This window comes from Lepidochelys olivacea (assembly GCF_965140295.1).
Source record: "Lepidochelys olivacea isolate rLepOli2 genome assembly, chromosome: 1".
Lineage (NCBI taxonomy): Eukaryota > Metazoa > Chordata > Testudines > Cheloniidae > Lepidochelys > Lepidochelys olivacea.
The window spans coordinates 225,492,829-225,519,350 of NC_140411.1; the positions used below are offsets into that span (position 1 = coordinate 225,492,829).

General features: G+C 42.4%; 1 protein-coding gene across 7 annotated transcripts in view; it reads left to right on the forward strand.

Moving 5' to 3' along the window:
* The first annotated feature begins 225 nt into the window (after window positions 1–225).
* The window catches only part of GPR19 (G protein-coupled receptor 19), a 33,094-nt gene continuing 6,797 nt past the window's right edge, over window positions 226–26,522 (forward strand). Inside the window, exons 1-2 of one of the 7 annotated variants that reach the window (XM_084613734.1) lie at window positions 226–496; window positions 13,613–13,700. In XM_084613734.1, coding sequence (XP_084469860.1) covers window positions 412–496; window positions 13,613–13,700 — 173 coding nt within the window. In that variant the 5' untranslated portion in view covers window positions 226–411. Of the gene's footprint in view, window positions 509–13,612; window positions 13,701–20,545; window positions 20,715–21,032; window positions 21,082–26,522 lie in introns of those variants that run through there. The other 6 variants (XM_084613738.1, XM_084613740.1, XM_084613739.1 and 3 more) reach the window with 6 other exon arrangements.

Below are 26,522 nucleotides of genomic sequence, written 5' to 3' on the forward strand. Positions count from 1 at the left end.
GATGCGGGGAGAGCCGGTTACCCATTTCTCGGACTCGAGCTCCTGGTGATCTGGGAAAGCCGAGGCGGGGAGTAAAAGCCTTGGGCGGGGCAGGGGGCGTTCCCATGGCTGGGCAGAGCCGGGGCTCAGGCAGAGGCAGCCTCTGTGCTGCGACGGCTGCCTGTTCGCTTAAGGGAGGGGGATCGAGATTGTTTGATCCGGGGCGGGGGGGAGGGGACCCCACATGATCCATTTCCCACGTGACGTATTCCGGGGCTTGGAGAGAAGTGGGTGCCCGCAGCCAGCCCTGCAAACGTCATCCCTTTCTCCAGCAAAGGAAAAAGAGGCACACACAAAGACCGCCCGCTCACCCCGAGACATTTACACGTCCAGGCAGCAGAGCCGCGAGCAACATGCAGTGTGGCTTCCACCATGACTGCTGCCGTCCCGGAGGTGCTTTCCAGTGGGGTGACTGAGAGGCAAAGGAACAGACGCTTGCCTCGGGGACTGGGAAGAGGTATGTGCACTGGTGGGTAGTGGGTGTTGAACGATGTCATGATTCCGGGGGGCTGGGGGGGGGTAGTTCCCCTCCTTCGGGATAGAAATGCGGGGGTTCTCTTCCATTGCTTTGTTGCCTGCGAGTTTTGCCAGCCCTTCTTTCAAACCTGCCCTAGTGTTAAGAAGAGGATGGAGTCCCCGGCCCTAAACCGATTCTCCTGAAAGCAATGTGCAGTTCTGTAGAATAAAGAAGAGGTTTAACCAAAAAAAAAAAAAAAAAATCACCAGAAGCTACAAGGGGCTCCACACTTTTGAAAATCAGGCCACTTATTTGTGTGCCTAAAGATGGCAGTTCGGCCTCTGCTTAAAAATCTGGTTAACGTCCTGCCTCCGGTTAAAATTCTTCAGCCCACCAGCGGCTTCCCTTCTTTTGTTCCCGTTTTAAAACGTGGTTTTGTATTTCCGTGTGACTGTTCTGGTAGTCTCCTCCTCTGCCGGAAAGGAGCACACTGTTATCTCTTTGCCAGGGATGGGACACTGGAGCTACCTGGGAAGGCCTTGCAGAGCTCGGAACCACCTTTGCTTGTCGGCAGACAGCAGAGGCTGCAAGTTTTGTTGCCTGCAATTCCATAAATCGGAACCATGTTCCCTGAAAAGTAACGGCAGTATGTGGAGTTCAGCCGGCTGGCTTTCAGCGCTGTGAAAAGGAGTGAGGGTTCCACAGTGCTGTGAAAGTTCCCGACTGGGCCTGTGTGTGAGGCAAGGTTGGAACAGCATTACTTCTCCCCGGATCCAGATTTTTTAAAACAAGTGCCCAAATTCATGCTCTGAAGGCGTAAATAAGTGTCCTGATTTTCAAAAGAGCTGAGCAACAAGCAGCTCCTCCTGAGGTGAATGAGAGGTGCTGGAGGCATAGCATTTTAAAAAAATCATTTATTCAGGTGCCTAAATATGGATTTAGCAGTCCAGCTGTTGGCCCCCATTTTAAACATCTTGGCCTTTAAGACCTTGAGCAAGACTTCTGTGCCTCAGTTTCCCCACTTGAAAACAAGCACCCTAAAGCTCCCATTCACCAACTGTAAAGTGGGAATAGCTATTCCACAGAGGTGTGGAAGGGATGTAATAATTATTTGTAAAGCATTTTTAAGTCCTCTGATTTTTAAGTCCATAGAACTGCAAAAACCTATTTTAATTTCTTAACGGTTAGAAAAGTAACTTCTAGTAAGAATTTAGCAATCATTTCTAAAGTACATATAAGTTTGTAATTTTTTAAATAGGAAAATCACCAGTCAACATTTTGGTAACAATGATGCAAAAATTTATGTTAAAGTTAAAGGGCCAAATTTGCTGCCAGTGTTAATGGTCAGAGCTCCATAGACCTCAATGGAATTTCATCCATTTACACCCTATAAGAAAATGTCAGTATTTCACTCTTTCCAAGTGTACAGAATTAAATCATACAGGATACATTTTAGAATATGTAAATATTTGATATAGCAGTTGCCACATGGCATCAGATCAGTGGGCCATCCTGTTCAGATTCATGTCTCTAACCATGAACAGTACCAGATGCTTCAGAGGAAGATACAAGAAACCCTGCTGTATGCAGCTTTGGAAAAATTTTAAGGAAGTTTTCTTTGAATACCCAAAGAGACTTGGGTTTCAAAACCCTCCTCTAGACAAAGCCTTCTTCTTTTTCACTAACTAATGCTCTCTTGAAAACAACAGGCCTGATTACAATCTCACTTACACCAATATAACACCATTGACTTTAGTGGCTTTACTCCTGATTTACACCAGCGTGTGTGAGATCAACATTATGTCCAATTTATTGAATAAGTTAGACTTGTCGAGTTTTAGATCCAAAGACTGATGGTTCTGCTTGATAGTTTTAGGACTGCTTTATTGTATTGTATTATTGTTATTAGCCCTACGAGCCAGAAAAATGAAAGCAATTCTTCAAAATTAACTTTAAAAATGCAAATGCAATTCAGGAACCAGAGAAGGAACCAGATGAATAATTGCTTGGCATATTGTCCTTCATACAAGTATAGCACAAACACTTGACAGAATTAATAATATAGAGCCCTGTACTCTCCTTCATTGCGCAGCACAGAGGAGAGTCAAAAGCAGGGCTCGGAAACAGCCAGATCATTCTCTAACGCCATACCACCACCACCTCTCTGAAACTACTTATTCTCCAGAATCTCCGCTTTTATTTTAAACATAAATAAGTCCTTAAGTGTTATGGTTGCAAAGAAAACCCCAAAAATGTGACCCCTGTGTAACTAATGCATAGATGAGTCTACACAGAGCATGGAACAATAGACGTGAGGGGTGTGAACTGCCCTATTCATCTCAGAGAGGGGTTAATTCAGAGGTACAGTGATGATTATTTAAGTGGCAACATTGTTAACCATTTCATTCTTCCTGTGAGAAAGGGGAATCACAGATCTGCACAATTTACTAGACTGACATCTCACTTTGGTGCCATAAATGAATGGTGTTTGAGAGATTGCACCTCTTATCCCCCCCACCCCGGATCAAGAAGGGGTCCTGCCCAAAGAGCCTAGCTGAACCAATGGACACGTTGAAGCCCCACCGAGGGGAACCAAGTGGTATGCCAAATTCTATGTTAAAACTAGAGCAGAACAGAAAAAAAAAATGGTCAAAACAGTTTGTCAGAAAAAGCTATTTCAATTAGTTATTTTTTGTAAAATTATAATCACTTCAGTGAAAATTCCTGCAGAGAAAAAATTAAAAAAAAAAAAATCATTTTGGAAAGTTAGTGATGAGAAAGACTTCACAATTTTATCTTGGATATTATATAGGGTTTTTTCCCATTTTTATTATTTTTACATTACTTCATGACATATCAGTAGGCATATTATACAGTACCAATCTCATAATAGGACATAATACATAGCTGAATATTCTGTTTTTATTTTTAAAGTCATTAAGGGCACCTGCTACTTAATACTGAGTGAAACATCTTATCTTTTTCCTGGATCAAAGTGTCTCCTGTTTGTTTTGTAATGAAAAAGTCTAACATTTTAACACATTATGCACTACTACTGTTACCAACATGTCATGAAATAATGTAAAAAGATAAAAAATGAAATGAACTAAAATAAAATTCTAAATGAAATATTCGCAAAAAGAAAAGGAGTACTTGTGGCAACTTAGAGACTAACTAGTTTATCTGAGCATAAGCTTTCGTGAGCTACAGCTCACTTCATCGGATTCATCGGATGCATCGGAGCTGTAGCTCACGAAAGCTTATGCTCAAATAAATTGGTTAGTCTCTAAGGTGCCACAAGTACTCCTTTTCTTTTTGCAAATACAGACTAACACGGCTGTTACTCTGAAACCTGTCATTAAATGAAATATTGACATTTCAAAATTTTCAAAACTGAAATTCTTTGGAAATTCCATATTGCAGAAAATTGTAAAAGATATTTCTTTTCATTCCAATCTGGAACAAAGATAAATTTTGTTGAAATTTCCCATGAAGCACAAATTCCAAGTTTCTACCAGCTCTATTTTGAACATTTGCACAGTCTACTCTGAGTGGCATCCTATTTTGGCAATTCCCGTTGGTGAAACTTATTTTGTGGGCCCCCGGTCAAAGGCCTTGATTCTGTTCTGATTGATATCAACATAAATCTGGAGTAGCTCCATTGAAGTCAATGAGTTACACTGATGTGAGATTAGAAACGGCCTAGTGAGTTTTAGAAGCAATTTCCCTCTTTCATTTATTTTCCCCTCGGGGGGGGGGGGGAGAATCCATAGTTATATTAATTTATAATAAATGTATGTTAATGTGTCAAAATTTTCACCCATTAATATTTTCTTGGGCAAAAATCCAGCACTCCACAATCTGAGTAACTTCACTAGGGGCTGGGCTGATGCACAAGAGCAGGGCAGAGAAACGGACTGTCTCCAGCCGGACAGCCGCTCCACATAACCTTCTCCTACACAGTGACTGCACTGGGCTCCATAGGAGCTTACGTAGCTCCCCGCCCCATGGTGGTGGAGGATTAAGATCCCTACAGTATTCAGAGTAGCAGCCGTGTTAGTCTGTATTTGCAAAAAGAAAAGGAGGAGTACTTGTGGCACCTTAGAGACTAACAAATTTATTTGAGCGTAAGCTTAGTCTCTAAGGTGCCACAAGTACTCCTATCCTTACAGTAGCAGTTCCTGCCCATGCCACAAAAGGGAGACCCCCTCCTCAAAAGAGCTGAGCTCTGTGCCGACGATGTGCAATCCACACACAGCCCACCAAGATCCACCCCATCATTGTTGGAGAGAACTGCACCTGTTGCACTGCATTTTGTACTCTCAGAGGTGTGGGGGGGGGCATGTATTTTGGTGCTGGGAGGTGTCACTGCTTTTTGGTGTGATCTTTCTAGGAATCTCATCTTTGCCTAACTGACCCTCCTTAGTTTGTTCTCACTCAGATCAGTTACCAGATCCTCACCTCCAACTGAGTCTGTCAGCCCTTCAATTTTAGGGCTTTCAGTCTCCTGGCTATTTTTCTTGGAAGCAGCTTGAAGCAGAGCTATTACCCCCATGCTATCTTAGGCCTTTGTACTTCCCCTTTCCATCCCTGTGCTCTCCCCTTTATAGCAGGTCTTGTTTTCTCTATTGGTTGCAGCTGTGGGTGCCTGCCTCCATGCTTAGCAGCTCTAGCAGCTGCGTGGGGGGTGTGATCAAGCTGCTTGTTCGTAAACAGGAGAGACCTTCCTCCCCCCTCTCTCTGTGTTCAGTATGGGGTTTGTAAACCCCATTGCAGAGGCCTGATTCTTCTTTATACTGAAGCCACTTTATAGCCATCTGGCAGTGGAAGGGAGTCTGAAAGTGCATGTAAATATGAATTACAGACACTATAAAGCTTCTTTTCACTGCCAGAACAATAAAGCAGCCCCAATGTAAATCAGAATCAGGCTTCATTCATGCATCTACAGCATGAAACAAATATTGTCAGCCCACAGCAGGATCTGTAACCACCTGCTACTCTCTTGTATATCATTCAGTTAACACAGGAGGTCCCTTCTGATGAGAGCTGGATGAATCATGGATTTTTCAGATTGGGAGCCAAGCTGAAAAATCTAGGAGGGGGAAATCTGGTTCAATTCAAACAAACCAATTTTAAAAAAAATTGTCAAATCAAAAAACTAAAAAAAAAAATCATTTTGAATCAACTGAAACAATTTTGGGGGACTCAAAACTTTGTTTTTCATTTCAAGTCAAATGTTTTAAGGTATTTTCCACCCTCTTTTGTGTGCATGGTTTTTTTAAAAAAAGTGGCCAAATTTGAAAATAAAATGTCATTTTGAAATAAAAAGCCAAAAGAAAACATTTCAACCTTTTCAAAACAATTTTTTCAGGGTTTTTTTTTTTCCTTGGCCAAAAGTATTCATTGAATTTGCCTCCAATTTGCAAATAGTTTTGAAGCCCTGAAAATATTCATATTTCAGGGCTTCAATTTCAGCAAAATTTCTATTTGCCAAAAAATTCCCCCAACTCCACTTCTAATGTCAATCTCTGATTCTGTTAAAGAAAATGTTCGATAAATGTATTGAGATTGGCCACATAGCTCCTTTTTCAACCAGCTTTTTTCACAATTTGTAAATAGGGCAACAAAAATCCAGGTACTTAGCACATTTGATTAGTTTGAACTTAATGTTGTAAAGCAAAGCTTCTTTTGAAAGAAATAAGTCATGTGGAGGTCTCATAAAGCCAGAAAATCATCTTATCACCTTAGGAGTTTTTTTACTATGTTAATAAGTATATATAAGGATGCATTACAGGATCATGACATACAAGGATCATTACAGATGCTTTCTTAGGTGCGATGTAGCTACTCAAGATTTAGAACCATAGAGTTTAAGGCCAGAAGGGATCATCTAGTCTGACCTCCTGTATGTCACAGGCTACTAGCACTACCCAGCACCCACACTAAGCCCAACAACAAAAACCAGACCAAAGCAGCACAACACACAGGAGACTAGACTATAATGTACCACAGGCAGAGCATAGGAGGAACCAAGCTGCACCATTGCCTGAGGTCCAAGCAATAGCAGGGAAATGTTTAAGTGAGATATACCCGGATAATCCTGGCAAGTGACCCTCTCACTCATGTGCTGCTGAGGAAGGTGAAACCGCCCCGCAAGGTTACTGTCAATCTGAGCAGGAGGGAAATTCCTTCCCAACCACATGTATGGTGATCAGTTAAACCCTGAGTATGTCAGCAAGAACCTGCCAGCCAAGCTCCTCAAAGGGAAAGGCTTAGAGAGAGCCTCTATGGCCATGGAGCCTGGATGAGATGCCAGACTTTGTGCTATGGATGTTCCAGGGCCAGGATTTAGATCCAATGCAGAAAACCAAATGCTACAGTCCTTATGAAGTCAAGGGTATTACTCCACACATGTTTAAGTGTAACTGAGAGGAAAATTTGGCCCCTGATGTCTTTCATTGACTCATTTGGGAGCATTAAGCACAGTTGCATCTCTAACCAATTACAGATATGAAAGTAAGTTGAGGGAGTGGGAATAGTTAGGGTTAGAATTGCTGGGAACAGCCCACAACATATTTGCTAGCTCCACCCCCTGGTGTGGCCATTACTGTTTTCTACTGCACATGTAAAAATCTGTCTGAGACCTTCTGTGCTCCTTCCCATTAATCAAGCAACAGAAAAATTGTTCCCACCAATGCCAAGAAGTCTGGAACAATTTGGCTGCATTGTATATTTTAGAAGAAAATGCAATTTCTAGTAGCTGACAGAAAGGATGTTACCATTTCTGGTATTTGAAAAGCCAATATTTCGATATCGTCCACTCTGGATATTTGAATACCCATAGCACAGCCAGGCAGACACTCTTCACATTCTCAAATGCCAATGTATGAAGGGAGAAAGGAAAAAAAAAGCCAACTATTCCACTCTCAAAAGATAGAACACTTGCTGAAACGGGTCTTTAAATAGTACCATTAATAGATTGAAGGAGGAATCTTCATCAACGACCAATCACAAAAAGTCAATAAAAGAAATGGGCCATAGACACTACTAAATTCTTGCAATAAGTATAATAATAATTATTATTACCACTTATGTAGTGCTGTCACATTCAATCACTTTATGGCCAGGATTTTCAAAAATTGACAAGTGATTTTGCCCAAATTGAGAAACCTGAAACCTTAAAGACCCTGATTTTCAGAGGGTGCGCGCTCGCTTTCTTGAAAATCTGTGCTTATCCCACTAAGGCAAACAATGTAGCTTAGTGGAGCACCACTAGGCCTCAGGAGAACTGGGTTCTAGTCCCACCTGTGTCACAGTCATGCTGGGTGACCTTTGCCCCACCAAAGCAGCTCTCTGTGCTAGAGTTTCTCCATCTGTAAAATGGGGATCATGACACTGACCTTCTTTGTAAAGCACTCTGATCTATATAGGAGGTAGGTATTATTGTAAGGTAGTTTGTCTCCTGAATACCCATGTGAGGGAGGGAGGTATTATTATGGGAACAGAGACAGAAAGATCCAGTGACTTGTCTAAAGCCAAGAGAAGTTAGTAGCAAAACTGGGGTTAGAACACAGGAGTATGTGACTTTGATTCCTCTGCTTGTACTATTTTGTCCTCGGGTGTAAATAGCCCAAGGGACTCAAGTGTAAACATACATATAGTGGGAGTGGGAGCCTCCTTTCAAATTCCAGAATAAACAGGAGCAAAAAATAAGAAAGGATTGTTGTAACAAGCAAATGTTTGTGTGTGTTGGCAGAGGTCCTGCTACATTTGAATATGCTGGAGGAATTGTCAGCGTTAAATAAAGCATACCCCATTAGGAGCCAGAATCTGCTCTCCAGTGCTCTAGATTTAGACGAAGGTTTCTAACCATTAGAGGAGTGAAGTTCTGGAATAGCCTTCCAAGGGGAGCAGTGGAGGCAAAAGACATATCTGGCTTCAAGACAAAGCTTGATAAGTTTGTGGAGGGGATGGTATGATGGGATAACCTAATTTTGGCAATTAATTGATCTTTGACTATTAGCGGTAAATATGCCCAATGGCCTGTGATGGGACACTAGATAAGGTGGGATCTGAGTTACTACAGAGAATTCTTTCCTGGGTGTCTGGCTGGTGAGTCTTGCCCACATGCTCAGGGTTTCAGCTGATTGCCATATTTGGGGTCAGGAAGGAATTTTCCTCCAGGGCAGATTGGCAGCCTTCCTCTGCAGCTTGGGGCACGGGTCACTTGCTGGAGGATTCTCTGAACCTTGAAGTCTTTAAACCATGAGTTGAGGACTTCAATAGCTCAGACATAGGTCAGGGGTTTGTTACAGGAGTGAGTGGGTGAGATTCTGTGGCCTGCATTGTGCAGGAGGTCAGACTAGATGATCATAATGGTCCCTTCTGACCTTAAAGTCTATGAGTCTATTTACAACACTGTAATTCCAGTGATTTCAGTGGGGCTGCTGGACTGTGGATTAACCCTTATGTAACTCAGAGCAGAATCTGGCCCTGTTATTCTATCTGCCTCAAAGCCTCAGTTTTGTCAGTTAAAATTGCCTGTGGGTAGCCTCAAATTCCCCAATAATGCTTGATATTTTCTAATGCAGGTGGGGCCCAATTCTCATTGATGTTAAAGCCCCTTTGGACTGCTCTGTCTCTCTCTAAGGGCTTTAAAGTGAGTGTACATGTCGCTTACAGTTTAAGGCCCTTGTATCCTGCCAAAGCAGACACTCAGAGTTTTGCCCATTGATATGCTGGCATTCTTTGCTCGTTTGTGTTGGTTCACCCTCTTATTTTTACAATCAGGTCTTTTAGCAAATATCACATGACCTGCTCCACTGCCCAGCCCCACTGAAACACACACATTCACAGAAGGGGCAAATTCTTCTCTGCTGGCAGTTTCCTGTAAAGAAGAATTCTATCACCTGACTAAGACATTGCTCCTAGTGGCAAGCTATAGAAGCGGTGCACCTCTTTGCAATGTGATTGGTTGTTCTCAGCATTTATATCTCGTGTTAATTGGGGTTAAAGAGATAAGACAAGATTGATGACTGAGAGAATCTTTAGCTCACCTTGGCCATTCCCAACTGCTCAGCAGAAAAACCCTGTTTATGTTTACGCTACAGCTGTAGCCCTGTGCAGCAAATATGCATAACAATATTACTGGACACAAGGTATGTCCTTTTATTAGACTTGGCCCATATCTCCCGCTCAAACTGTGATGGAAAGTTTAAGCTGTATTGTAACGGTTAGCCACTAGGTGGCATTGTGTGAAGAATATGGCCATGCATCTACCTGAGCAACAGAGACAGTCTGCATCTTTTTCCACAATAAAATTGTTGCTGCTAGTGTCCATTTTGCCCTCGTCTCTGCATGACTAACCTGACATGGAGTCAGAAGAAAAACAATAGAAATGGCAGTATTTCATCAAAATGTTAATGTTTTGGGAGCTTCAGCTTTGACAGACCATCAGCCTGGCCTCATTGGACATTGATTTGCATGTTTTGCATCAATTTATTTGAGCAGAAGCTTTCGTGAGCTACAGCTCACTTCATCAGATGCATTCAGTGGAAAATACAGTGGGGAGATTTATATACACACAGAACATGGAACAATGGAACAATGGGTGTTTATCATGCACACTGTAAGGAGAGTGATCACTTAAGATGAGCTATTACCAGCAGTTGACAAGAACGTCTAAGGAACAGTGGGGGGGGGAGGAAATAAACATGGGGAAATAGTTTTACTTTGTGTAATGACCCATCCACTCCCAGTCTCTATTCAAGCCCAAGTTAATTGTATCCAGTTTGCAAATTAATTCCAATTCAGCAGTCTCTCATTGGAGTCTGTTTTTGAAGACTTTTTGTTGTAATATTGCAACTTTTAGGTCTGTAATCGAGTGACCAGAGAGAATGAAGTGTTCTCCAATTGGTTTATGATTGGTTTTTCTTTTTGCGAATACAGACTAACACGCCTGCTACTCTGAAACATGTTTTGTATCGCAACTAAACTCCATGAGGAGATGGGGGAGGTGCAGGTTAATTCTCTCTGTCATGGGCAGTGAAGCTGAATATATTTTAAATCTTTTGCCTTTGGAGAAGAAAGCCCCAGGAACAATTATGCTGTGGTGCTGGCTAAGTTTGATGAGCATTCTATACCATAGCACAATGTGATTTATGAGTGAGCATGTTTCTGCCAGTGTGTCCAAAAGCCTAGGGACTCTGTGGAATCTTTTATAAGAGGCTTGTATGACATGGCAGAAAAGTTATTTTAAAGACAAAAAGGAAGAGCCTATTAGAGACAGAGAAGCGACTGGCATTTTTAGACAAAGGGCTGTCAGAGAAACTGAAAATGAAAAGAGATTTAATCATAGGCATCGACTCTATGGGTGCTCCATAGCTCAAGCACCCATGCAGATCAGCTGTTCTGCAGGTGTGGGAGGTGCTTAGGGGAGGGCAAAGAGCAGCGAGTGGCAGGCAGGCGGGGGCCTCAGGGGAGAATGTGGAGCAGGGGCTGGAAGAGGTGGAGTGAGGGCGGTGCCTCGAGGGAAAGGCCAGAGTAGGGATGGGACCTCAGGATGGAGTGGGGTGGAGCACCGCTGGGGAAAAATAAAAAAGTCAGCACCTTTGGATTTAAGCCTTCACGATGCAGTAGAAATGGCAAGACAAAATGTTTGCAAACCAAAATAGAAACTAATGGCCACCAGAAAGAAACCTAGAGGAAGTGACTTAGAAAAAGAGTCACATTAGCAAAAAGCAACTCATAAATCCTCAAGGCATGATGGAGTTAGCCCTAGGCAAAATATAACACTTTTCAGACTCGATGCACAAGATTTGGGAAAGATCACAGTCCAAAAGATGATTGCCCAGCTAAAGGAGCCAAATACCATAAATACACAAAAATTTGACATTTTGCCACTGTCCGCCACACAAAGGCAATACTGAAAGTGACCACTGAGAGTCAAGAGCCATTTTTCCTGGGATCAATCATGTGTAATGACACAGAGCCGGTCTAGAGGATGGAACTGAATATTTGTGGAAAAACTGTTCATCTTAAAATAGATTTGAGTGCAGATGTACATTGTAACAGTCATATCAGGAGTTGTAATCAACTTCAACCTCTCCCACAGCTGAAACTAGCAGATACTGTCCTAGATAGCCCTGGAGGTATTTTGAGCTGAATTGGACAGTTTTCCACAGAAACAACATACAAAACACAAAAGCTTTAATTTTAGTGTGTATATGATTCGAGGACTGGAGGCTGAGAATCTCCTCAGTGGCAGTGTGGTTGCCATGATGGGTGAGAAAGGTGGAAGAAGTTGATGGAATATTTGGTGATATTGGACCTTTAAAAGGAGAGGCTGTAGAAATAATCTTAGGAGAAAATGCTGAACCTTATGTGCCACACGGAATTCTTATCCTGTTACTTCATAAAGAAGAAACGGAGTTAAAGAGAATGGAAAAGCATGGCATAATTGAGAAAATCTTTGAGCCAACTGCATGGTGGGTTCCAACGGTACCTTCAATAAAGAAAAAATGGGAAAATATGAATCTGTGCAAATCTTAAAAGACTTACTGAATCAGTAGTCAGAGCAAAATATATCTTCTCAATACTAGAAGAACATCTTTTCTAAAGTGGCTGGAGCTACTGTATTCTCCATGCTAGATGCCTCAGGTCATTTCTGGCAAATTCCCTTACCCAAAGAGATTGTTAGATTGATTACATTCATTACACCATTTGGGAGAATTTGCTTTCAAAGATTACACTTTGGGATTACAAGCGCTCCTGACATTTTCCAAAGAAAGACGTCCAAGCTACTGAACAATTAAATGGGAGTGTTGCTTATGTGGGTGACATTAGTATATGGGTCATCAATGGAAGAACATGACAAAACTCTCAGTGAAGTTTTGAACTTAATCTGTGAGTCTGGACTCAAGTTAAAGAAAGAAAGGCGCGTTTTCTGCCTACACCAAACTGAATCGCTGGGACAAATAATAAAGAATGGAATTAGTCCTGACCCTGAGAAAGTAAAAGCAATTACAGAACTGAATGCACCAACAAATGTAGCAGAACTAAGATGCATACTAGGGATGGTAAACTATCTTCACCAATACCTTGCCACAGTGACTAAACCACTGAATGAACTATTAAGGTTCAATACATCCTCGCTAGGGGGGCCAAATCAAGGGAATGCCTTCAAAAAGGTAAAAGAAATTATCTAAGATGCTCCCGTTTTAAAATTCTATGATGTAAAACTCACAATGGTCAGTGCTGAAGCCAGTAGCTATGGCCTTGGTGGTATGTTGTTGCAACTACATGGATCTGAGTGGAAGCCAGTTGCTCTCTGCTCTCATACACTTACGGAAAAAACAATCTCTGCAGAATGAAAAGGAGTGCCTGGCAAGGGTATGGGCATGTGAGAACTTCCACAGATATCTGTGTGGGTTGAGGTCCTTTACACTGATAGCTGACCATAAACCTCTTGTAACTCTTATCAACAGAAAAGATTCTGAGATGCCAATGTCTGTTGATTAAGCTAATGCAATTTAACTCAGTCATTGAATATATTCCTGGTACAAATCTGATAATAGCAGACACACTGTCACAGAGCCCAGCATCACACTCAAACGCCAATAGGCTAGAGGAAGATGGAAAGGTTTACATTAGGGCTGTTGACTAATTGCAGTTAATTCATGCGATTAACTCAAAAAAATTAATCGTGATTTTGAAAATTAATCACGATTAAATGTCGTTTCAATCGCACTGTTAAACAATAGAAAACCAATTGACATTTTCTAAACATTTGGAATTTTTTACATTTTAAAATATATTAATTTCAATTACAACACAGAATACAAAGTGTACAGTGCTCACTTTATATTATTTTTGTTACAGATATTTGCACTGTAAAAATGATAAACAAAAGAAATAGTATTTTTCAGTTCACCTCATACAAGAACCGTAGTGCAATCTCTTCATCATGAAAGCGTAACTTACAAATGTAGATATTTCTTTGTTACATAACTGCACTCAAAAGCAAAACAATATAAAACTTTAGAGCCTACAGATCCATGCAGTCCTACTTCTTGTTCAGCCAAGCGCTAAGAGAAACAAGTTTGTTTACATTTACAGGAGATAATGCTGCCTGCTTCTTGTTTACAACGTCACCTGAAAGTGAGAACAGACATTCGCATGGCACTTTGGTATCCAGCATTGCAAGGTATTTATGTGCCAGATATGCTAAACATTCATATGCCCCTTCATGTTTTGGCTACTTAGGGTATCACAACTAAATACAACGTTGAACAACTAGATTAGCATAAGTAGTTAGCACATATTCTAAGGGACAATTCAAGATGAAGCAGCCTGTTAACACCGCTGAAATCATAGGACTAAAAGGGGGGTTGTGGGTTACATAGTGTTGTAATAAGTCATAAATCATATTAAGACCAGGATTTTTAGTGTCTAGCAAAGTTATGAATTTAAGCTCCCAGGCTACCCCACAGACCAGGACACATCAACTCAAAGCGCCACCAGGCCCCCTGCCAGAACAGATGCAAACCCTGCAGACATATCTCCGCTGCTACAATGATCAATACCCCAAAACACACCTTTCAAAATCTAGGGGTCCTATACATGCCTATCACATGTGGTGTACCTCATCCAGTGCACTAAATGCCCCTATAACAGCTATGTGGGTGAAACCTGACAATCACTACACTCTCGAATGAACTCACACAGGAAAATGATAAATGACAAAACACCACATCACCTGTGAGTGAACACTTTTTACAAAGTAATCACTCTATATCTGACCTCTCAGTCCTCATCCTCAAAGGAAACCTGCACAACACTTTTAAAAGATGAGTTTGGGAGCTTAAATTCATAACTTTGCTAGACTACTTTGCTGTATGAGGACAATTAAATGAGTTCAAGATGATTGCACTGTCATCCCCAGTGCTTTGAGAGGAGAAATTCTAGACCTCATCCATGAAGGATATCAAGGACCAAATAAATAGCATGAACAGGCCAATCAGTCAGTGTGATGGCCTGGAATCAGTAAGAACATGACAAAATAAAGTATCCTCCTGTGAATATTGCAGAACTAACAGACCAGCACAATGCAAAGAGCCTCTAATGACAACACTTCTACCAGACAGATCCTGGAAGAGGCTAACAGCAGACTTTTGTGAATTCAGAGGACATTACCTAGTTGCAGTGGATTATTTTTCTATATATACAGTATTTAAATAATATATTTGAAAGATGCAATATGTCTCAATATTATTGAGCAATTAAAGAGCACAGTAGCACATTTTGGTATTCCAGGACAACTAGTAATGGACAATGCATAATTCACCGCAGCTAAATTTAAGTAATTCTAAACAAAATATTATTTTGAACACATCACTAGCTTCCTGTATTACCTGCAAGCAAGTGGAGAGGCTGAGAGAGCTGTACAGACAGCCAAGAAAATACTGAAGCAGGAAGATCCATTCCTAGTTCTTATGCGCAATAGATCAACACCATTAATTGCTACCATTTATAGCTCAGCCCAACTCCTGATGGGAAGGCTACTCAGGACCCATTTCCAACCCTGTAAAAGATTCTAGCCCCAAAGAGGCAGACATCAGAAGAATAATCAACTAACATCAAAGGGCAAAAAGAGCTTAGGAATACTTTTGTAAAAGACATCTGGAACCTGGTGGCCCTGTTTGTGTCAAACTGGATGGAGGAAAAGGATGGAACACTCCAGCTGTTGTGAAGTAAAAAATATATATATATATATATATGCATCACCCAGATCATACACTATTGAGACAAACTGGGGAGTTCAACAGTTTGTTTCAAAGATTGTATAATCACTGAGCAAACTCTGCAAATTGCAGATGAAGAATAAGGAGTAGATTCACCTATTCCAAACCTGCCGGAGAAAGCCATTGCCAATAAAAGACTGTCTAGTCACCAAGTGGCTGTATAGTTAAAAAACAACAGTGCCATTTAAGGATGAGTAACAGATGGAGGCATGTTAGGATTAAAAGTTAATTTTGAAGAAAAAGTTTTAGTTTTAAAATTGTAAAAATGCAGAAAAGAAAAATTAAAAAGGGGAGAAATGTGATGGACAGTGTAAACTGCAGTATAATGTTTAGTCCCTAGGTGGGGTTGAGTGAAGAATACTGCAGCACATCTTTACCCAGTGCTGAAGATTAGATGGCTAGAGGATAGATCAAATAAATTTGTTGCTGCTAGCTTCCATTTTCCCCCGTCTCTGTTTGACTAACCTAACACCAATGATTTCCCCTGCAGTCTAGGCCAGGGGTAATCAATTATTTTTTGTCAAGGTCCAAATTTCTTGGTCAAGGTATAGTCAAGGTCTAGACTCCAGAGAAAATAATTTTAAAAAAATAACAATAATGATGATAATAATAAATAAGTAAATAAAAAGATTTCAGGGTCTGTTCAAAAGTGTCTGGCGGTCTGCATTTGGCCCGTGGTCCACCTGTTGACTACCCCGGTCTAGGCTGATGCCTCATATGCAGGTGTAAAATGCACCCATTTGTATCTCATGAGTACATGGAAGTTGTTACCAGTCGCTGGCTGAGCATTTTCCTGTGTGAAAAGTGCTGATGGTTACAATCCAGTTCCTGGTGGAAAGGTATTCCCATCACAAACCATCTCTGCATTCAGTACCAACCCAGCTGCTTTTGTGAGCAGTCTGTGAAGGACTTAAGACACAAGGGCTCATATTGAGAGAGATTCCTTCTGGCACAAAGTTGAGGCATATCAGCCAGGGCAGTATGTGGAAGCTTCCTGTGTTGCTGCCTTTGCTGTATCTGTACTGGGGACAGAGATGTTATTTCTGTGTCCACAGCTGTTGATCCAGTTCCTTTCACCACCACTAAATCCGCTATAAAAGAAAATGGCTATGTGCCTCTGAGATCATACTAGGAACTTTTACCACCGCTAGCATGGTACATCGTGCGTGCACAGTAGTCAGAGCAGACCTGCTGCTGGCATCAGACAACCTTCACTGCATCTTTAGCTAAATATGGTGCATATCTCAGCCAGCCTGGATGCGTCAGGGTTGGAAACAATGGCACAGAGGCTGCAGGTTTGATCCCTATTTTATTTGATTTGTTCTTTCAATTTGTAAGTGAAGTGGGGGGGTTGGTCATTTTCCACTTCCACTGTAAGACATAGGGGGAGTGCTGCGGGGTAGGTACACTCCATCCCATGTGCTGGGTCACGTATGGTGAGAAGGGAAAGAAAACTGTATAGCAGCCAGTTAAGTCCTGTGTTCATGACCCTGACTATAAAACATGGCAGTACGGCCTAGTGGCCAGAGTCAATAAGGGCATCCGGGCCTAATGGCCAGAATCAATAACGTAACCCACCTCGGTGGGATTGTGTGGCCGAGTGACCTTTGGGGAATGGGGCACTACTTACGGGTGTGTGGCGCCCAGGGTGGGGGGACTCGGGCCTTCCCTGCTCCTCTGAGTCCCAGCCCAGGGCCCTGGCAGCAGTGGGGGTGCTCAACACTGAGTCAGTGGGGATCCTCCTGAAACACACTGACTAGTTCCCCGGTTCACTCACTGGAGAAATGTCTATGTTCCCTGGGCTGCTTCCTACCCTTTCTCCCTTGATGAGGTTCCACGGTTCCCACGGGTTTCTGGGGCCCTCAAGTGGTGTAGCTCCTGATGGCGCGGTCCCTTCTCTGGGCTCATCAGGCACTGCAGAGTCCATCTGGAGCTGTGTGTGCCATGGCTCTGTAGCCAGGGCCTGTAGCAACTCCCTGCAGAGAGCCTGCAGTCTGCATCCTCCTCCTTCAGCAACCTGCCCAGACTGAGTTGGGCTGGTTCCTTTTATACTCTGCCTCCAGGCTGAGCATGCACAGCAAAGTCGGAGGGGCAGGGTTTCCTCGGCTTGCCAGGCACAGTTAACCCTTTCGGGGCTGGTGTGGGGTAGATACACCTCGTCACAGGGCGACAGACAGCACCTCACCTCAAAATTGGAGCTCTTCAGAGCTTTCTTGCGTATCTGAGGAGATGTCAGGTGCAGGCCAGCCTTAGTAGCAGAGCTGGTCACTATGCGTGTTCATCAGTACCATGCTAGCAGCAGGGACAGAAACCAGCATGGTATTAGTGTGATTACAAAAAGCAAGGATATTTGGAATTCCTGTGCCACACAGGACAGTCTGGCTTCCCTGGGTAATTTTTTGCCATCCACAAAAAGCTAAATAGAAATGCAAATGTATCAAGTGACATTTGTATGCCCAGTAACTTGTACTGATTAGTTGGCTATACAGTATTACATACAATTATTGTTACTCTGATAAATGAGCATCCAGTGCATTCTTTGTAATGGGAAGACAATTCTTTGCAGAATATACTTGCTATTGTACACTCCTGATAATACTTTGGGGAAGGTAAGATAATACTTTGAATACAAACATCAATGTCTTAACAAAACCTCACTCAGTGCTCAGATTTCATGCAACTATCATATACTGATTAGTCTCTTAATTGATTTGATTAGCATTTTAATCTGAAAAAGGAAAGAAAAATGAGTCATGCCTTTGCATGAGTCACAAAAGGACAATTTATAGCATGAATTAAAATAGGTTTCCTTCGTGAATCAATACATACATTTTTAGCTGCCTCAAACAACAACAGAACTCAGAAAACCATGATTCTAATCATGACAGTAAATGCATAATTGCACTGTAACCGTGCTAGACGTCCTGCTAGTGGAGTGATAACAGATTTCTTGGTGTGCCTCAGGTAGTTACTGGATTTGTAATCACCCCAAACACACCAAGAAATCTCTTATCTACAGCCAGGCACTCACAGACCACAGAATATGCTCCAAGGAAAGTCCAGGGTTCACACCTAAACAAACTTAAAACAACTTTCACCAAACAAGGACACCACACCATGGAACAGGCCACCCAAATGCCCTGAGAGAACCTACTTCAATACAGAAGGGAAAAAACCCTCCAACCGCACATCCCTAGTTGCCACTGACCACCCCACAATGGAACCCCTATGAGGTATCAGTAAACAATTACAACTCGAACTAGATGGAGACCACATCCTGAATGAAATCTTTCCTGAATCCCCCCCATTTCTGACCTTCAAACAACACCAAGCTCATCATCAGAAGCAAGCTCCCCACAGACCAGGACCCACAAACTCAAAGAAGCACCAGACCCTGGCAAAACAACAGATGTAAACCCTGCAGACAGATGTCCACTGCTACAATGATCGATACCCCTCACCACTCACTTTTCAAGATTCATGGGTCCAACACATGCCTATCATCATGTGTGGTGTACCTCATCCAGTGCACTAAATGTCCCAACCTGATAATCACTATGCTTGTGAATGAACTCATGGAGGAAAATGATAACACACAATATTATCTGTGGGCAAACACTTTTCACACAACAGTCACTCTATATCTGACCTCTGAAGTCCTTGTCCTCAAAGGAAACCTGCACAACACTTTCAATAGACCAGCCTGGGGTCTTAAATGCATAACTCTGCTAAACACCAAAAATCATGGACTTAATAAAGACACTGGGTTTATGGCTTTGTGACCAGGGTCCCAGGGAGCTGCACTGAGGTTACTCAATTAGGGTCAACTGAAAAGAATGGGGCAAACAATCCCCAAAGCTGGTAGATAGTCCAATACTTAGATTTACCAAGCCAGCACAAACCAGCTTCTATATTACCTTACTGGTTACCCAGAAGCCAACAACACCATTTCCTTAAAGCAACCCAGTCTCAGGCCTCCACCCTGACACCCAAGTCAAATATGATGAGGATTACTGAAAATCTTACTCATCATATAAGAAAGTTCTACCAATCCCAAAGGATCAGACACATTACCTCCCAGGTTAAGGAATATTTCACATCTTACCCAAATACACACTTACAGCCAATTCTTATTAACTAAACTAAAATTTTAAATTTTAAATAAAAAGAAAAGAGAGAGAGTATTGGTTAAAAGATCAGTATACATACAGACATGGATACAGTTCTGAGATCAGATTCATGGTAGAGATGGTGAGCTTCATAGCTGCAAAGAGTTCTTTCAGAATTACTCCATAGGTTATACTCCAATGTTCATATTCAGGGTGAACTTGATAGGACTGGAGATCTCAGTCTTACGACTTGAGCTTCCCCGGCATGAAGCATCAAGCAGATCTGAGATAAAAAGGATCAGGACCCAAGACATCTTTATATAGTTCCAGGTCTTCTCCTGCCAGCTCAGAGTCCTCAGGTGAACAATAGGCAATTATGGAGACTTTGAAGTAGACCTATTTCCCAAGCATCACCAGTAATTAGCTACACCGATAAGGCAATTTATCCATTAGGCAGTTTATCACAAACTTTAAAGAAACATATAGGCAATGACATTATTTCACCCAAGTTTCATCTAAATGTTAATATTCCCTTTTGATCTCTGAATCAATAGCTATAGTGACAGACAGTTTAACACCTAACAAGATATAAGTACACACATACAATTAGTATCACCTCTAATTCTCTAACAATGCAGGTTTTCATTTCAAAGTTCTAGCCCATCTAACATGGACTGGCCCTAATTACCATTCACTTACTTTTCTAACATGTCTCTAAAGGTTGTTTCTGGGTCATTTAGCCTGCGAGCCACTTAACCCTTTCTATTGACATTTTCTTGGCACACTTTGTTATATAATTGCAATGAATTTTATACGGTGGTAACAGCAATGATTTGCATGGTCATATTTTAATCAGATAATGTCACAGGCTTATTACAACAATCTATAACCCACTAACCCCACTTTTTGACCTATGTCTGCAAAGGTGTTAACTGGCCACTTCACCTTGAATGGTTTCTTACAATATGTGTTAACTACTTATGCTAAACAATCTGTTCCATCTTGTATTTAATTGTGACGCTAGGAGTACCCTTCCCAGACCTTAAAACAAGTTCTGTATAGCTCAGAAGCTTGTCTTTTCACTAACAGAAGTCAGTCCAATAAAAGATATTACCTCACCCACCTTGTCTCTCTCATAGATTGATCTTTTCCAAAACCAAAAGGGACCACTGTGATCATCTTGTCTACTTCCTGTATAACACAAGCCACAGAACGTCCCCAAAATAATTCCTAGAGCATATTTTTTTAGAAAAACATCCAATCTTGATTTTAAAATTGCAAGTGATGGAGAATCCCCCAAGACACTTGGTAAGTTGTTCTAATAGTTAATTACTTTCACTGTTAAAAATGTATACCTTATTTCCAATCTCAGTTTGTCTAGCTTCAACTTCCAGCCATCGGATCTTTGCTAGATTGAAGAGCCCATTATTAAGTATTTTTTCCCCATGTAGGTACATATAGACTGCAATCAAGTCTCCCCTTAACCTTCTCTTTGTTAAGCAAAATAGATTGAGCTCCTTGCGTCTGTCATTAGAAGACATGTTTTCTAATCCTTTAATCATTCTCATGGATCTTCTCCGAATCTTCTTCAATTTATCAACATCCTCCTTGAATTGTGGGCACCAGAACTGGACTGATTATTCCAGCAGTGATCACACCAGTGCCAAATACAGAGGTAAATACTACTACTACTTCGACTCAAGATTCCCCTGCTTATACATCCAGAGATCGCATTAACTCTTTTGGCCACAGTGTCACACTGGGAGCTCATATTCAGCTGATTATCCACCACGACACCCAAATCTTTTTCAGAGTCATAGATTATAGGATAGAGTCCCCAGTCATGGAAGTATGGCCTATATTCTTTGTTCCTACACATATAAATTTACATTTAGCGATGTATAAAATGCATATTGTTTGATTGCTCCCAGTTTGCCAAACAACCCAGACCACGCTATATCAGTGACTTCTTTTCTTCATTATTTACCACTCTCCCATTTTTTATATCATCTGCAAACTTTATCAGTGATAATTTTATGTTTTCATCTATGCCATTAATAAAAATATTAAATAGCATAGGGTCAAGAATCAATACCTGCAGGACTGAACGAGAAACACCAGTTCAGTGATGATTCCCCATTCACAATATCTGTAAGCTGCCATTCTACATAGATGCTACTTCCTGGGGGGGGGGTGTCTTTGATTCAGAGAGATGATAATAATAGAGCATTCTGAGATTATAGCTAGAGTGGATGGCTCAGTAGTTGAAGCATCAATTTTGGAATATCTAGACTCCCTTGAAGGGCAGGTTCACACTCTGACAAGATTAATTATGTTTCTATCTTAGGGTTGTTTTTTTTTAAGGTTCCTATCACCTTAGTGCCTAAGCACCAAACAAGGTATAAATAGAACATTGAATTAGCCCATCATCCTGCTGATAACATTGGGTACCCTGTTATTTACTGCATAAGGGACTTTCAGATAAGATCTTGGCCTCTAGCTTCAAGATCTCCACAAACAGATTGCTAGAGTCAGGAAACTAAACCATATTTAGGTGCCAAGTTAAGTGACATGAATTTCAAAAGTGCTGAGCACCCAGCAGCTCCCATTGGCCACAGATCTTATCTGTCCTGCATGGACTTTAAAGATCCCATTGGACTATTCAGAAGAGTAGAGGCTTGCCTGGATGTTCAACATTTCCCCCTCTCGCTATTAGTGTGTGCTTTATTCCAGCTGCTTGCCATCCACCCCAGAAGTGGCTGCCTTTCACTGGTGTATAGATAGCTTTTTACATGATTTGGGATCCTTCGGTGTTAGATAAATATAAAATATTATTATTATCATCATCATCATTTCCATTAGAGCCATTTTTGCTTTTCCAATAGTAAAGCAATAGCCACAAATGCATGTCCAGAAAACAAAGCTATAAACAGGGGAGTTTGAGTAGGAGTTCTGTTGGAGGGGAAGGGAGGAGGCTAGCCCCTGCTCCTTTGGGGGAAGTGTGTGAGTTTGTAATGAAGTGATGACTCACCAGCATGGCGCCTCCTGCTGGTCGTCCTGGGAATTAGCTCATTCAGCACTCGGCGCACCCTCGCAGGCCAGTGTCTCACCTGCCGCTAGCCCTGTGTCCCTCCTGGATCCTGGTGCCCTTTACCTCGGGGTTCTGCCCCAGCAGTACGCCCATGCTCTGGGTCTCCCCTCCAAGGGGAAGCCCCAATCCTCTAAACCCACCTTGCCTAGGTGGCTACTGCCGTCATTATCTAGCCCCTGTTCATTGGGGAAGACTGCAGTGAAATGGCCACTCATTGGCAAGGGGGGTTTGGACCTGCTGCCTTTCTCTGCAGCCCACTACCTCTCTACGCCTTCCTGTCAGGCCGCAGCCTGGGAGGTCGCCAGGCCTGAGCTCCCCAGCTCAACCTGCCTCTTCTCCAGCACTGCTCTGTCCACAGTAATCTTTGCTCCTTCAGGCAGCTAGGTCCATCTCTCTCCAAAGCTAGAGGGGGACTCCTTCAGCTCCTTGCCCCCAGCCCTCTTATCAGGGCCAGCTGGGCCCTGATTGGGTGTGGCCCCAGCTGTGGCTGCTTCCCTAATCAGCCTAGCTTGGCTGCTTTTAACCCCTGTTCTCCAGGAGTGGGGCAGCCACCCCACTACAGGGTGTTTATGTTTTTCTGGGGTTTTTTTTGGGGGGGGGTTGTTTTGACGCTCTGTACCTCAGGGGAACACCCGACAACCCCATGTTCATCTTTATAAATGATTCTGTGGTATCCAATGCAAAGTTTGTCATGTTGGGTGTCTTTGGAAGACTCATGATGCACTGAGCATGGTTGTTATAGTGATGTTATAGTAATTGTTACAGTAAGGTTATAGTAAGGTTATAAGTTATAATTTCATATATATATATATATATATAGTTACAAGGCTGAAAATGTATCTTCATGGCTTAAAGCAAGCCCAGGCAAAAACTCTTCAAGAGCAGAGAGGCAGTTCATACCTCATCAGGGCAGGTATGGGACAAACCCAGCCCAGCCTCACAGGAACAAAGGACATTGGCCTCGGCAACAACAAAAGGATCTCTTAGACTCTTGAGGGAGTCACTCCAATTCCTTTTGTCAGTTTGGAACTGTGATGAGGTAATGCTCACCTGACTCTGAAGGGGGGAGGGCAAAGCCAAGAGGGAAGAAAGGATATGATAAAAGGGAGGGACATTTGCCATGCTCTTCCTCTCTCTTCCGCCTACATCTACAGACACCACACCAAGTGACTGAAGTGCTGATCAAAGGGGAGAGCCTGGCTGAAGAGCAACCAGCCAGCCTGTGGTGAGAAGCATCTAAGCTTGTAAGGGCACTGAAAGTGTTATGATTAGTTTAGAATGTGTTTTGCTTTTATTTCATTTAAACAAATCTGACTTGTTATGTTTTGACTTATAATCACTTAAAATCTATCTTTATAGTTAATAAATCTGTTTGTTTATTCTACCTGAAGCAGGGCGTTTGGTTTGAAGAATGTCAGAGACTCTCCTTGAGATAACAAGCCTGGTACATACCAATTTCTTTGTTAAATTGACAAACGCATATAAGCTTGCAGCATCCAGCAGGCACAACTGGACACTGCAAGCTGGAGGTTCCTAGGGTTGTGTCTGGGACCAGAGATATTGACTAATATCATTCGGTTGTACAATCCAAGGAGCAGCTTACATGCCAGAGGCTGTGCGTGAACAGCCGAGGAGTGGGGGTTCTCACAGCAGAGCAGGGTAAGGCTGGCTCTCAGAGTCAAGGATTGGGGTGACCTAGCAGATCGCCAGTTCAGATAGCAGCAGAGGGGAACGTCATGTTTGTTTGTTTTTCCTGTTCAATTTGTAGAGACTGGTAGGGGACAGTGTGCTGTGAGAGAGGCAGAGCCCTGTTTAGGGAATGGGACATCCCTGATTAGGGGGTGGGGCTTCCCTGATGAGGCGTCCTATAAAGGCATCCAAACAGTTAGCCAGCAGCATAAGAGTAAGTAAATAGCTGTAAATTGGTGTTTGGAAGAGTACAGGGGGAGTGTGTGGTGTTCCAGTTTTGTTTTGGTGTTTGTTGGGGGTTTTGGTTTTGGATTGGTTTTTTGCTTGACAGGAGCTTAGGCGGGAAGATTATGACAGACAAAGAGGCAACAGTGTTAGTGACCCACGCAATGGAAGACACAATGAAGATGACTGGATATGGAAGCTGCAGGATGTACATTATCCTGGAGCGTGTACCTGAAAAAAGCTTTGGTGGTATGAAGTGCCACATGATGGAACTGATGTAAGAGAAGATCTGAGGTTTGGAGATGCAGGTGGAAACTATGATTGAGTTTCTACAGGGATTCGAGCAGATGATGGAGGGAAGGCAAGAGGAGGCTGAAGGGAAAAGCTGAGACTCGCGGATGCAAGCTGGACTGAAGAACTCAGAGGGGAGATTGCTGGGCGAGGAAAGTAGCCAGGGGAAGCATGTGACTACAAGAACCAGGCAGAGGAAAAGACCAACTAGCAAAGGAGAAATAGAGCTCGGGAACAGGTTTGCCAAGTTGGAGAAAGAAGAAAGGGCACAGCAAGCTGTAACTGAAGGTGGGAGGGCAAGGAAGAAGAGAAGAGTGGCTAGTCCTATAAGAAGATGGGAAGAGCCAATGGAGATACCCTGAGTTCAGAGCCTCAGGAGGATACAGAATGACTCACAGAAGATTTCAAGGGAGAATAAAAGACAAGAGGACTTGCAGCCAGAAAGAACACAAGGAAGGCCAGAGAATCGCACCAGCACCAGGAAGAGTCCAGTCTACATGGCTGGGGACTCCCTATTAAGAAGGACAGACAGGCCTGTCACCACAGCTGTTCTGGAGAACAGAAGGGTGTGCTGTCTGGCGAGAACTAAGATACGGGATGTTGTGCTGAGGTTGAAGAAAAATCTAACGGGAGCAGGAAAGACACCACTGATTCTCCCTCACATGGGAACAAATGATACAGCTAGATTCTCACTGGAATGTATCAAGGGAGACTATGCCAGGCTGGGGAAGACGCTTAAAAAAATGGATGCTCAAGTGATCTTTAATGGGATTCTACCTGTCCCTAGAGGAGGAGGATGAAGGTGAGACAAGATTATGATGATCAAAGATGGCTTAGGCAGTGGTGCTATAAGGAGGACTTTGGGATGTTTGACCACTGGGAGGCATTCATGGACAGAGAACTGTTTTCATGGGATGGAATCCACTTGAGTTGGGAGGGAAATAGACTTCTGGGATAGAGGTTGGCACAACTGACTAAAAGAGCTTTAAACTAGGAACTTGGGGGAGACGGTTGGGAGATGCTCATGTAATCGCCACACCTGATTTTAACATTGAGAATGAAGAAAATCAAGTAAGAAAGGATACAGCAATGGAGAAAGGAACAACAGTGGGTAGGAGAATGGCCATTAAGAGGAAAGATAGCTTCATTGGTATTGGCACTAACAGTCAGTACTGGCAATACTGGCAGTAAAATGACTGTATCTAACCGGGCAAGAAATCTGGGTGAAGCCAAGCAGCAACAATTAAAATTTTTGTACACCTTGCAAGGAGCCTGAGTAACAAAATGGAGGAACTAGAACTACTGGTGCAGGAAGTGAAACCGGATATTATAGGATAACATAAACATGGTGGAATAGTAGTCATGACTGGAGTACAGGATATATGCAGTTCAGATAAGACAGAAATAAAGGGAGAGGTGATGGAGTAGTATTGTATATTAATGATGAGGTAGAGTGTAATGAAATTAGAAGTGATGGAACGGATAAGACAGAGTCTGTTTAGGCCAAAATCACTTTGGGGAAGAAAGCTACACCCTTGGGCTAGTGCTTGGGGTATACTACAGACCCCCAGGATCCAATTTGGATATGCATAGAGGCCTCTTTAATGTTTTTAATGAAATAAATATATTGGAAATTGTGTGATTGAGGGAGACTTTAACTTCCCAGATATAGACTGGAGGACAAGCACTACCAATAACAGTAGGGCCCAGATTTACCTGGATGTGATAGCTGACAGATTTCTTCACCAAATAGTCACCGAAGCAACTTTTGGAACTTTTGATGTGAAACTCAGGCCTAATCATGAAAGATTTCACAGCAC